The following is a 13132-nucleotide window of genomic DNA, read 5'->3' on the forward strand; positions in this document are numbered from 1 at the left end:
TCGTAGCCCCGCAGGGTTAGGGCAGCGTAATTACAGGCTCAATAAATAGAGTGTTCCCTGCAGGAAGGGACGTCCATAGGGAGGGGGGGAGGGGTGATTACCCCCCCCCCCCACCATCCCCACAAAAAAAGATTTAAAACTTACGGCAAACATTTTCTCTCCCTCCAATCTTCCTTCAACAACCATTCTAAAATAATAAATAAATATGAACACGAATTTAATCATAAGGTTGCAGAAGGGGGCGTAGATGTTGGGTGTCTACACCCCCCTAACACATAATATAACGAAAACCTATCCTCTCCCTTTTTTCAAACCAATCAAAGGCTTTAAATCTCCAAATAAAGCCCTGTGCACGACATTGAATTGAATAATAAGAATGTAGGTGTAATTTTATTATTTGTTTATGGCACTTTTTTTTGTGGCCACTGGTCAATCCGTCCGTCTAATAGACGGATCTCAGTGTAAATTTATAAATGTTAAAATCGTCATATCTTTTGCAAATCTAGTATGAGGAATCCTGAGAAATACTTTTGAAGGCATACCAACTGTATAATTATAAATAAAAAGTCTATATTTCGAAACTGTGATTAACTTGACACTTAGGTAAAATGTTAAAGATTGGCCTCTCAATAAGCCTTTTAAAGTGTAGTAATAATCAAAGTCTTATGTTTATTAAATGTTGAATGCATTTATGTCTTTATGCTCATCTATCTAATTTGATAAGCTTTTCTTTTATGGATGACGATAATGTCCTTATTTTTTATTCATTGAAATTTAACCTTGGACCGTTTTGGTTATCTTTTTTAAAAAATCCTTATACATTTTTGTTTTTAAATATAAGTCTTGAGTTGGTTTTAAGCTACTTTTATCCTCCCTCCTTCTCACTTCTAATAAAGGCCAGTAAATAAATAATGTGGAACGAGTTGATAACTAAATTCATCTGAAAAAAAACAATCATTAAAATCATCACCTTTGATATTTCTCTTCTGCCAAATCTTTGGAAACATTAAAAACCATCTGAAATAAAAAAAATATTGTTAAATCGGGAAAATTTTTTATTATAAATAGGCCAACCACAATAAATGGGTATTTAAAAATGTAGTAAAATATAGAAAACTAGCGGCTTCGCCCCTAGCCTCTAGGGGCTTTGCCCCAAAAGATGATAAAAAAAAGTTAAGGTGAAATTCGTAAAAAAAATAAGAAGGACCAAGGAAATCTCCTGCAAAAAAAGAACCAAGGATATCTCCTACACAAAAAAATGGGGGGTGTTTTTTTTTAGTTTTTTGGGGGGTTGGGGGTGTCCCACCCCCCAGAAAAATAGCTTAAAACCATCACAGGACCAGTAGGTATAATCCCTGAAAAGTAGAGCCCAATCGGTTTAGCGGTTACTGAGATCTTAAGCTTCAGACGGACAGACAGACATCGTTCTACTTTGTATTATAGATAGTATTTTCAAAATACATAAAGCGAGAGAGAGTTGGTTGTCTAAATTTATTTGTAAAACGATACTTTCCAGTTCTGCGTTAAAGTTTCCTAAATTATGTTTAGTATTTATTATCTACATTTAGTAGGGATTTTACATGCATTAACCGATAATTTATCCAAAAAAATATGGTTAAATTCATCTTATCGCATTATAGACAGCTTGCTTAATGTTGTAAGGAGTTGCGCCTGTTTTAGGCCAATGCACTCCCCATTAGCTTGCTATAAATATTGCTAATCTAACATAGCAAAAGTATAAATCATTTTTACGTATTTAGTTATGACGCGGTGTTGGGCCAAGATTCGAGCTCACCACCTCCCCTATGACGAACGGCTAGATTTTCACGATTCACCTCTTATTTATATAAACTCGTATTTACCTGGAATGTGATATTAGCTGCTCTTCTAACTTGTGCCGTTGTCTCCACCTTAGTATCATCACACACTTGATCCAACTAAAATAAGAATACTAAAGTAACAGGATGTCTATGTGTCTGTCTGTGTGTCTCCACCTTAGTATCATCACACACTTGATCCAACTAAAATAAGAATACTAAAGTAACAGGATGTCTGTGTGTCTCCACCTTGGTTACATCACACACTTTATCCAACTAAAATAAGAATACTAAAGTAACAGGATGTCTATGTGTCTGTCTGTGTGTCTCCACCTTGGTTTCATCACACACTTGATCCAACTAAAATAAGAATACTAAAGTAACAGGATGTCTGTGTGTCTCCACCTTGGTATCAATACACACTTGATCCAACTAAAATAAGAATACTAAAGTAACAGGATGTCTATGTGTCTGTCTGTGTGTCTCCACCTTGGTTTCATCACACACTTGATCCAACTAAAATAAGAATACTAAAGTAACAGGATGTCTGTGTGTCTCCACCTTGGTATCAATACACACTTGATCCAACTAAAATAAGAATACTAAAGTAACAGGATGTCTATGTGTCTGTCTGTGTGTCTCCACCTTGGTTTCATCACACACTTGATCCAACTAAAATAAGAATACTAAAGTAACAGGATGTCTATGTGTCTCCACCTTGGTTTATCACACACTTGATCCAACTAAAATAAGAATAATAAAGTAACAGGATGTCTATGTGTCTCCACCTTAGTTCCATCACACACTTGATCCAACTAAAATAAGAATAATAAAGTAACAGGATGTCTATGTGTCTGTCTGTGTGTCTCCACCTTGGTTACATCACACACTTGATCCAACTAAAATAAGAATACTAAAGTAACAGGATGTCTATGTGTCTGTCTGTGTGTCTCCACCTTAATTTCATCACACACTTTATCCAACTAAAATAAGAATACTAAAGTAACAGGATGTCTGTGTGTCTCCACCTTGGTTACATCACACACTTTTTCCAACTAAAATAAGAATACTAAAGTAACAGGATGTCTGTGTGTCTCCACCTTAGTTTCATCACACACTTTATCCAACTAAAATAAGAATACTAAAGTAACAGGATGTCTGTGTGTCTCCACCTTGGTTACATCACACACTTTTTCCAACTAAAATAAGAATACTAAAGTAACAGGATGTCTGTGTGTCTCCACCTTAGTTTCATCACACACCTGATCCAACTAAAATAAGAATACTAAAGTAACAGGATGTCTGTGTGTCTCCACCTTGGTTACATCACACACTTTATCCAACTAAAATAAGAATACTAAAGTAACAGGATGTCTGTGTGTCTCCACCTTAGTTTCATCACACACCTGATCCAACTAAAATAAGAATACTAAAGTAACAGGATGTCTGTGTGTCTCCACCTTGGTTACATCACACACTTGATCCAACTAAAATAAGAATACTAAAGTAACAGGATGTCTGTGTGTCTCCACCTTAGTTTCATCACACACTTGATCCAACTAAAATAAGAACACTAAAGTAACAGGATGTCTGTGTGTCTCCACCTTAATTTCATCACACACTTGATCCAACTAAAATAAGAATACTAAAGTAACAGGATGTCTATGTGTCTGTCTGTGTGTCTCCACCTTAGTTTCATCACACACTTGATCCAACTAAAATAAGAATACTAAACACTGTTCCACCCTCAGATGTAAAAACTTTATTTTAGTGTTAGGCTGAAATGACTTAGCAATTGTATCTGTAAGTACGTCTAATAACACCCTTTGCTATTTTTAAAATCTGAGAAAATTTTTTTTGCAAGAAAATTACAAAAGTTCGCAACCTTTTTTAGCACCACTACTTAAATCGATTTTTAAAACTTTTTATATAAAATCATTTTTATAAAAAATATCAATAATTACTTAAAATTAAGCCTGAAAGAAAAAAATTCTCATTACACGTGTTAATGTTCATGTTTTAGGTCTTTTTTTGAGGAAAGCATAACTTCTCCTTTTTTGACAAAAATATATTTTTTTAACAATTCAAATTAAAATATAATAAAACTTGAACTATTTTTCTTGAATTATCAGTTGAAAATTTCATCAAACATGCAATTTAAATGATGAAAATTTAATAAAATCATTTCTTGAATGTTTAGAATTTCCAATTTTCTACATTTAAAACAAAATGTTAACAAAATTTAAAAACATTCTAACATATAACTTTAAAAATCAATAACATTTTATAAAATGATGTTTCAAAAAATAAATAATTAAAAGGTATTAAAATGCATTTGAAATTACTTAAAATTAAAACGAGAACACCTTTTTACACTGTTTTCTGTATAATAGAGTTTAACTGACATGATTAGTAAATAAAATTTTCTTTAACCTCATTAACCCTTTTTGTGACTATATTAAAAATAATTCATTTTGTTTTATATTGTTTTTTTATTCAAATATTTGACAAAATTTTCCCTGCGTCAATAAAACAAAGTCAGTTTTTTTACTGTTTCCAGGTTTTTCTTTATAATTTTAACAATTAAATAAAATGTAAATCTTCATTATCTTTTATTTGAATTATCATACACATTAAAATGTGAAGTATAAGCTAGAATAGCACTTTTTTCAACGAATATTTTAATGACATTATATCAAAATAATTCCTCTTAAATATCACACAACATATGATTGGGAAGTATAGCCATTTCTTGGAGGTATAATATTTACAAAAATACCATTAATTCTGTTTTTATCAGAAGTAAAAAAATTGAACAATTCTAAAACAATGATTAGCTGTCTAGATATTGAGTACACTAAGACTACGGCTCTGTTCTATTGAAATAATGTTGCGAAAAGAGGGGTTCTGAAAGTAATCTACCTAATTTTTTTTTAAAGAACCAACAAGTACTGTCAGTATCTATTTTCTTCTCATCTAGCAGACAATCAAATCATAAATCAATTTTCATGATAAAATATTCAGGTTTCTACTTCACAATAAAGTGTTCAAAATTGTAATTTGTACTAATTAAAAAAATATGTTGTAATTCTTATTTTAGAGTTACATTTTTATCCCTGACAAAATCATAGACGACTTTTAAAGGCATCTTATCTAAACTTTTTGAAGAAAAGCTTAAAAACGTTAATTAAGTATTAAAACTATTTTCTTTGATTTTTCTGATTTTCTGAAGTTATTATCGCATTCTTTGGGGTTTTTATTATCATTTACTTATATCGAAAGTGCCAAACATTGTACCCCAACTTATTCATTTAATAAAAAACGAAGCGTGTAAAGTAACAGGATGCCTGTGTGTCTCCACCTATACGTGATTTTCAGCAGTTTTTGACATAAAATGTACAAATGAAATATTTTTCCTTTAGTTTTTTAAAAATATGATTATTGTATGTTATGCTAATAATTCATATACACATTACAAACACGCTCAAACACATTTTAGTTTAATATAATCTTTGTCTGCCATGTTCTTGGACAATATTTTAGTCTTCAAGTTTAATTTTGAGCTTTATATGCAACCACGAAAATTCGCATTGCTATGCAAATTTGTTTATCAACATTATCACTTATACCGCTATTGGGTCACTATATCGCCCATGAATTCTGTTCCATTTATATTTCCGTCGGTTAGTCTGAGATGTATTGTGGAAAATAATTTCTCGGCTTCTAATTGAGATAGGTGGTTGATTTTTTTGAGAAATTTCCTCTAACTCATGATTATACAATTTACATCTAATGTCTGTTCTTAAGTATGTCGTTACTGCTTTGGAGGACACGTAAAAATGAAAATGGAAAGACAGAGAGAGAGAGAGACAGCAAAATAGAGAAAAAGGAGAAACAGAGGAATTAAAAAGTAACTTCTAGAGTAGCTTCGCTAAAAAAAATTATAAGAGGAAAACGTGTTTGGGTGCGGTCCACTGGTTACAAAAGGGGAATATTCAATTTGTTTATTGTTTTATTGCCGGCATAACCTAAACAATTGCATTAATAACAAGGATGAAAACATCTTTAAGAAGCGAAGCTCAAAAAAGGTAGATCAAATGGTCAATAACCATTTAAATAGAGGGGAAGAAAAAGAAAGAGAAAGAATCCTTATACTAAAGTAACAGGATGTTTGTGTGTCTGTCTGTGTATCTGTGTGTTTGTTTGTACCGAAGGATCTCGCTAACCGCTGAACCGATCGGGTTCTCCTTAACAGGGTAGATTCTCATATGTCCCGGGAAGGTTTATAACTATTTTGGGGGAGGGTACCACCACCCTCCCTAGAGAAATTAATTTTTTTTTAATTTCTCAATTTTAGAAAGAGAGTTCAACGAAAAACAAACATCAAACGTAAATTTTTTAAAATCCAAAATAAGAAATTGAATTATTAAATTCGACTCTCTCCTCCTCAAATGCCCCTAGAGGCCTCTAGGGGGCGTAGCCGCTAGTAATATATATAGGAACAGAAAATGACAAAAACTTTATATGTATTTATATATATCTACGTCTTTTATTACATGACTGATAGACAAAGTCAGTTTTATTCTGTATGTTCTTAGGAATTGGGTATCTGTTTATATTCGTAGAAAACTGGATATAATACGATGCTAGAAATAATTTTCCGTTTAGCTGAAAACCGGTTCTTATCGGTTTAGAAGCGATTCGGAAAAATCTTATCTTTTTTCTTTCTACACTTTTAAATCTTGCCCATTCCTTCAACCCTGTATTAAAGAAGCTAAAGAATCTCAATGTCAAAATCATAAAAAAGGTTTTTATGATTTGATGGATTCGTTTTAAAAGCACATTTTTTTCTACAATTGAAATACCATTTGGAAAAATTTGAAATTTATCGTATGTGATAATAGCAATTTATCCAAGGATTCGTTAATGTAAAATTATGATATAAATATAATTAAATTTTCTTACAATTATGTTTAGGCTTGTGCATTAATATTCTGCTTATTCAGTTCTGACATGCATCCTATAAGTATTCTATAAGTTGGTCCCATTTTTTTATATCTATATTCGTTAATGAGAGGTAAAAACTAACTAAAACTAACATCTTTAATTACGGGGGGGGGGGGGGAGGGGTGCTGTTACTGACACAACCAGCATAATATCTATTTGTCATAGGAATCCTCAAAACAATATACAGTCATCTGAAACCGTCTGTGAAAATTATTTTTTTCATTGAAAGTTTGTTGTAAGTTATCAACAGCGAAGCTTTTCTATGATTAAGGTTGGTCCGTACATCCGTCCGTCCGTTTTTCGTTAATTTAGGCATGTTAGAATTGTCCTAGCGATTTCAAACTTTGCACGATGATTCTTGTAGTAGTTAGGTACGACTTAGAAAGCGTAGCAACTCTATAATCGTTACCAGAATGTCCGTACGTCCATTTTTTACCAACAATTTTTTATGTGATATAATCATCCGATTAATCTGATTGTTGGAGTATAATAGATGCTCATTTCTCTATCACTAATACCAGTCCAACATTTCCCGCATTTGGGGGTTTGACGGACGGACGGACAAAGTGAATTGAAAGTAGCTCTGCTTTTAGAAATATGAATAGATTGATATAGAAAGCTAAGATCCTGTTTCATTAAATTCTCGTTGACTTTTTAACCTTCATTTAATTGCACTTTTGGATTAATTTAATTTCGGCAGCGTCCTTAACAAAATTCTAACTAGATAAATTTATATAGCATTGCCGTTCTTTCTAATTATTTAAAATAACAAGGATGACAACATCCATAAAAGTGAAGATCTGAAACGGTAGGAAAAAGGTCATCAACATTTATAGAGTGTCAGAACTGAAAAAGCAGAATGTAAAAAAATGTAAACAAAATTGTAAGTAAATTTGTTGATATGCTTCCCTTATAACATTATACCTTGTTGTTATTGGAATAAATTTTTCAAAATTCAAATAAATACGATAATTTTAACATACAAAAATTTGTTGTCAAAATATAGAGTTTCTAAGCTTCTTAAATCGTACCTGATAAGAATCATCTTTCAACGTTTGAAATCGATAGGATAATTCTAACATGTCAATGCATCTTAACTTGAAAATATCATAATATCCTCCTTAAAAAAACTAGGAAACTAAAAAGTACATTGTAAGATGACTTTAAGCAGTATAATTTTATTCTTGATTTAGGAAGTGACATTCAACATGTTTTTTAAGAGCGAAGCTTTTTATAATTGGATTGGCCAGTTCGTACGTATGTCCGTCACGGACAATTAGCTCTTAGCTTGAACAGGTTAGAATTGCTCTAACGATTTCAAATATTGCATGATGATTCCTATAACAATTAGTTATGATTAAGGAAGCTTAGCAACTCTTTAATTGTTACCAGAAAGTTCATATTCATAAAATGCTGATTTTTCACTTTTTTGACAATAAATTATTGTATTTTATAATCATCATATTCACCTGATTTTTGAAATACTGATCCTATTACCACAAGGTACAGTGTTATATGCGACGCATCTTTATAATTAAATTTTCTTACAATTATCATGTTTTGACTTATACATTAATAGTCTGCTTATTCAGTTCTGACATTCTACAAGTTTTAATGTTCGTTTGTCTTACCGTTTCAGAGCTTCGCTTTTATGGATGTTATCATCCTACTTTTATATGTTAATGCTCAATTATACCTCATCCGAATGTGGACTGCAAACAAACTTTTTGAGAGTAAATTATTTGTATGCCTTTTTTATTCCAGGTTGTGTTAAGTAAGAGTAAGTAGAGACCTGCAGGACCAAAGCTCCCTGTAGGGGCTAAAAGAATAAATCAATTCAAATATGTGTTCATCTTACTATTTATTTACCTCAGGCAAAGTTTCTTGTACGGCATCGTTATACCGTTGTATAACCTCGGCTACGATATAATCACAAAAGTATATATATCTATATATTTATCTCAGGCAAAGTTTCTTGTACGGCATCGTTATACCGTTGTATAACCTCGGCTTAACACCATCACACAAGTATATCTATCTATCTATATATTTATCTCAGGCAAAGTTTCTTGTACGGCATCGTTATACCGTTGTATAACCTCGGCTTAACACCATCACACAAGTATATCTATCTATCTATATATTTATCTCAGGCAAAGTTTCTTGTACGGCATCGTTATACCGTTGTATAACCTCGGCTACGATATCATCACAAAAGTATATCTATCTATATTCTATATATTTACCTCAGGCAAAGTTTCTTGTACGGCATCGTTATACCGTTGTATAACCTTGGCTACGATATCATCACAAAAGTATATCTATCTATCTATATATTTACCTCAGGCAAAGTTTCTTGAACGGCATCGTTATACCGTTGTATAACCTCGGCAACGATATCGTCGCAAAGGTCTTCAATCTCAGGAATCAATCCAGAACACCTGAAATATCGGATATCACACTCCCAAGAGAAATCGTTTCAGTAAAATCCTCCCTTTAAACCCCACACTCCAAATATTTTTATAAAATTTCTTTTTAAATATAAAACTAAAAATGGGTGGGGGGGGGGGGGGTCGACTACTCTCCCCCACACCTCAAGTGCCCCTAGAGTCCTCCAGGGACTTAATTGACCAATTTAACTTTGGGCTCTGGAACAAAAGAGGTAGCATTTATTTAATGCGTTTCTTAATGTCTTAAAAATGTGAATGTTTTTTTACCTTCGGTAAGATTTTATTTTTTTCGCCATTATGTATGATTTCATCCTTGTTAAAAAAAGATAAATATTACCTCTCGTCGACAATTGAAGTTACGTTGAATTTAACCACTTCTATCTCTGTATTAAATCTAAAAAAATAATTCATTAATTAATTCTGTGATTTGCACATATTTTGCTTTCTCACAAAAGTGCATACCAAGCACTGTAACCGCCCCCTTCCCCAACGTTTTATTAAAAGGAATTGGAAAAAGTGGAAGGTTAGTTTTTTTTCTATGCCTTACCCCTGTGGGGAACTTAAACCCTGCCTGGCCTACGCCTGTGGTGCTCTAATATTGCAGCAAGGCTATTTAGTACCCAAAATGATCTCATATAACCAATTATCAATTTATTTCTGAATAAGGGGGGGGGGGGTTGTGCTCTACTAGGCGCAATAAGAGAAACCACCGAAAATTTTATTTCTATACATACCTATAAATCTTTCTTTTTTAAGATGATCAAAAATTATTTTATACTCTTGAAAATATTTTTAAAACCATTAACTATGTATATACATTTATCTATAAAAATTATTTTAAATTGTTTAAAAAAATTTTACCTTTGATTACCAACGTTGTTCACTAATCTAGCCGTCCGATCACACAGTCTGTCCACTGAAAGAAAGAAAGAAATATAGGGTAGCTGCGCTCTTAAAATTTTAACATAAAACAAAATCTTTAGTGATAATGTTCATTTTCAAAGAAAATTTATTATTTCTTTCTTGAAGCATAAAATATAAAAAATGTCACAAATGCATTATCATACTAATTTCCATATTCAAAGCACATCTATCTATCTATCTATATATCTATCTATCTATCTATCTATCTATCTATCTATCTATCTATCTATCTATCTATCTATCTATCTATCTATCTATCTATCTATCTATCTATCTATCTATCTATCTATCTATCTATCTATCTATCTATCTATCTATCTATCTATCTATCTATCTATCTATCTATCTATCTATCTATCTATCTATCTATCTATCTATCTATCTATCTATCTATCTATCTATCTATCTATCTATCTATCTATCTATCTATCTATCTATCTATCTATCTATCTATCTATCTATCTATCTATCTATCTATCTATCTATCTATCTATCTATCTATCTATCTATCTATCTATCTATCTATCTATCTATCTATCTATCTATCTATCTATCTATCTATCTATCTATCTATCTATCTATCTATCTATCTATCTATCTATCTATCTATCTATCTATCTATCTATCTATCTATCTATCTATCTATCTATCTATCTATATATCTATCTATCTATCTATCTAAATGTTACCTAGATCTTGTCTGACCCTACCAACAAGGATAGCTTTGTAGTCTGTATGTAAAAAATTAATTAAAAACATGACTTTGTGACTCGGGACATTTTTGTATTAAAATTAACACTTCCTTCTTGCAAAAAAAACAAGGATGAGAATATCCATAAGTAGCGCAGCATTAAAAGGTCAATGACACACTTAACCCTAACAGATCGGGCACCAATTCCCACCTTAATAGATCGGGGGAGGGGCTAATTTGACCCTCCCCCTCTATCTCGGCTCCTGTTACAGTTAGAGACATACTGGTGGTTCATGTGCATATTTAGAGAAAATTACTTTTTCTAGTCATAGCGGTCAGACCGCTCCTTAGCAGCTTTCTAGCGGCCAGTCGCTAAATATTAAAACAGCTGTAGAGCGGCCAATTTTTACGCTAGGATTACCAAATTTTATGTAGAACTTTGATTTTTATAACAAAATAATTACTTTTTCTGACCATCGCCGAAAAACGGCAAATAACGGAAACCGCAATTTTCGGCGGTTACGGCGGTAAAACGGCGGTTGGCGGCGCAAAGTAATATTTTTATCTGTTTCTGATCACAAGAAAAGACTACATAAAAAATTGGTTGGTCTATAGCTGTTTTGAAATTCGGCGGCTGGCAAATTACAAACGGCAAAATTACAGTTAGGAAATAGTTTGTAACTAACCAATCAAAATTACCAAAAGATTTTGAGTTATAAAACTTTGGATACCAGTTTAATTTACAGTCCAATGTCCCCTCTCTCCCTAAAGATAGGAGTACTTGCTGTTATTAGGGTATAGTCTCTTTCGTGGAAACACCTCTTAAGGAGCGTTTCATCATATTTTCACAGTAGCTTGTGATAGGTTATTTTTGGTTGGGTTAGGTGATTGCCCTGCAGGGTTAGGCAAATGGCCCCACAGGGTTAGAGCCCCCGCAGGGGCTAGAAATAGGGGAAAAGCTACTGTGAAAATACGACGAAACGCTCCTTAAGGGGAGTTGCTACGAAAGGGACCCCAAATTCTTTCTTAACACAATAATTTTTAAATGTAAAATCACAAAACCTTGTCAATATGATTATAATATTTTTTTGGCTAATTGTGGGCGTTTTTACATATGTACAAATTGTTATTATAATTGGGTTGATTATGTTGTGAATGGAAATTGCTATATATATTATATAATTACTAGCGGCTACACCCCTAGAGACCACTAGGGATACTTGAGGTGTGTGTGTGTTTAGGGGGGGTGGGGGTAAAATATTTATAACTACTAAAGTCTTCGCTAAATTTTTTGGAAATCTAATTTTGAATAAGATCTTGACCAACTTTCTCCGTCGAAAAAAAAATGTTCTACATTACTATGATTGCTAGATACCCCCCCCCCAAAAAAAAAAAAAATATTTAATACTCACAACTCAAGATAGTGTGGATATACACTACCCTCTATCATGGATTTTTGAAAAAAACAATAGTTTTTTATGGAACTAATCATATTTAGGAAAATAATACACAAAATATCCGATTGTCATTTTTTAGACAATAGAGTATAATTTGGAAACACCATTATTAATGTTCAATTTTTATACATATTTTTTAAAAGTGAAGCTTTTCTATAATTAGGATCGGACTGTCCGTACACCCGTAACAGATATACCTGGTCGGTAATTTAGGTATGTTAGAATTGTCCTATTGATTTAAAACAAGGTATAATGATTCTTGTAGCAATTTAGAAAGCATATCAACTCTATAATCTTTTACCAGAAAGACTACTACAAAGTATTTTTTAATATTATATATGGTCATTTCTAAAAAACTAACAACTGTTAGGCAATTTTGTCGACCTTAGACATAATACTATAAGCGTAGCAACTACACGATCAAGAAGTATGTGCTTTTAAGCATTTTGAATTTTAAAATACAAATCTCTCTCACTCTATTTCTAATGCTAGTATGTCCAATTATGAGCTGTGCTGTTATAGAAGTTGTAATTCTTGTTATAATATTTTTACACAATATAAATTTTGTTCCTTTAATTCTAAGTCCATCAAGTCATAATCAAAATTTTAACAATAGTAAAAAAACAAGGATGACCACATCAAAAAAGTGGAAATAGGGAAGCTAAAAAAACATGAAATGAACAATTAGTTTGCCTCCAATTTTACTGCCACAAAATCAACCGTTTCTGATAAATATTTATATTTTTAGTGCTTACATCCTAGTGCAAGACGATCAAATAACCCCCC

At 32.2% G+C, this 13132-nt stretch overlaps 1 protein-coding gene across 7 annotated transcripts in view; it reads right to left on the reverse strand.

Annotated features, from left to right (window-relative positions):
• Positions 1–13132, reverse strand: part of LOC145304150 (uncharacterized) — a 125121-nt gene that overhangs the window by 3878 nt on the left and 108111 nt on the right. The window contains exons 4-12 of one of the 7 annotated variants that reach the window (XM_080145917.1): positions 10888–10929; positions 10136–10190; positions 9612–9668; positions 9211–9265; positions 8694–8738; positions 2151–2177; positions 1863–1910; positions 971–1017; positions 145–187 (exon numbers count right to left, since the gene is read on the reverse strand). In XM_080145917.1, coding sequence (XP_080002043.1) covers positions 145–187; positions 971–1017; positions 1863–1910; positions 2151–2177; positions 8694–8738; positions 9211–9265; positions 9612–9668; positions 10136–10190; positions 10888–10929 — 419 coding nt within the window. Of the gene's footprint in view, positions 1–144; positions 188–970; positions 1018–1862; positions 1938–2150; positions 2178–2462; positions 2490–8693; positions 8739–9070; positions 9116–9165; positions 9266–9611; positions 9669–10135; positions 10191–10887; positions 10930–13132 lie in introns of all 7 variants that reach the window. The other 6 variants (XM_080145918.1, XM_080145913.1, XM_080145914.1 and 3 more) reach the window with 6 other exon arrangements.

Source organism: Acartia tonsa, chromosome 13, assembly GCF_053477335.1.
Source record: "Acartia tonsa isolate MP-2025a chromosome 13, ASM5347733v1, whole genome shotgun sequence".
Taxonomy (NCBI): Eukaryota; Metazoa; Arthropoda; class Copepoda; order Calanoida; family Acartiidae; genus Acartia; species Acartia tonsa.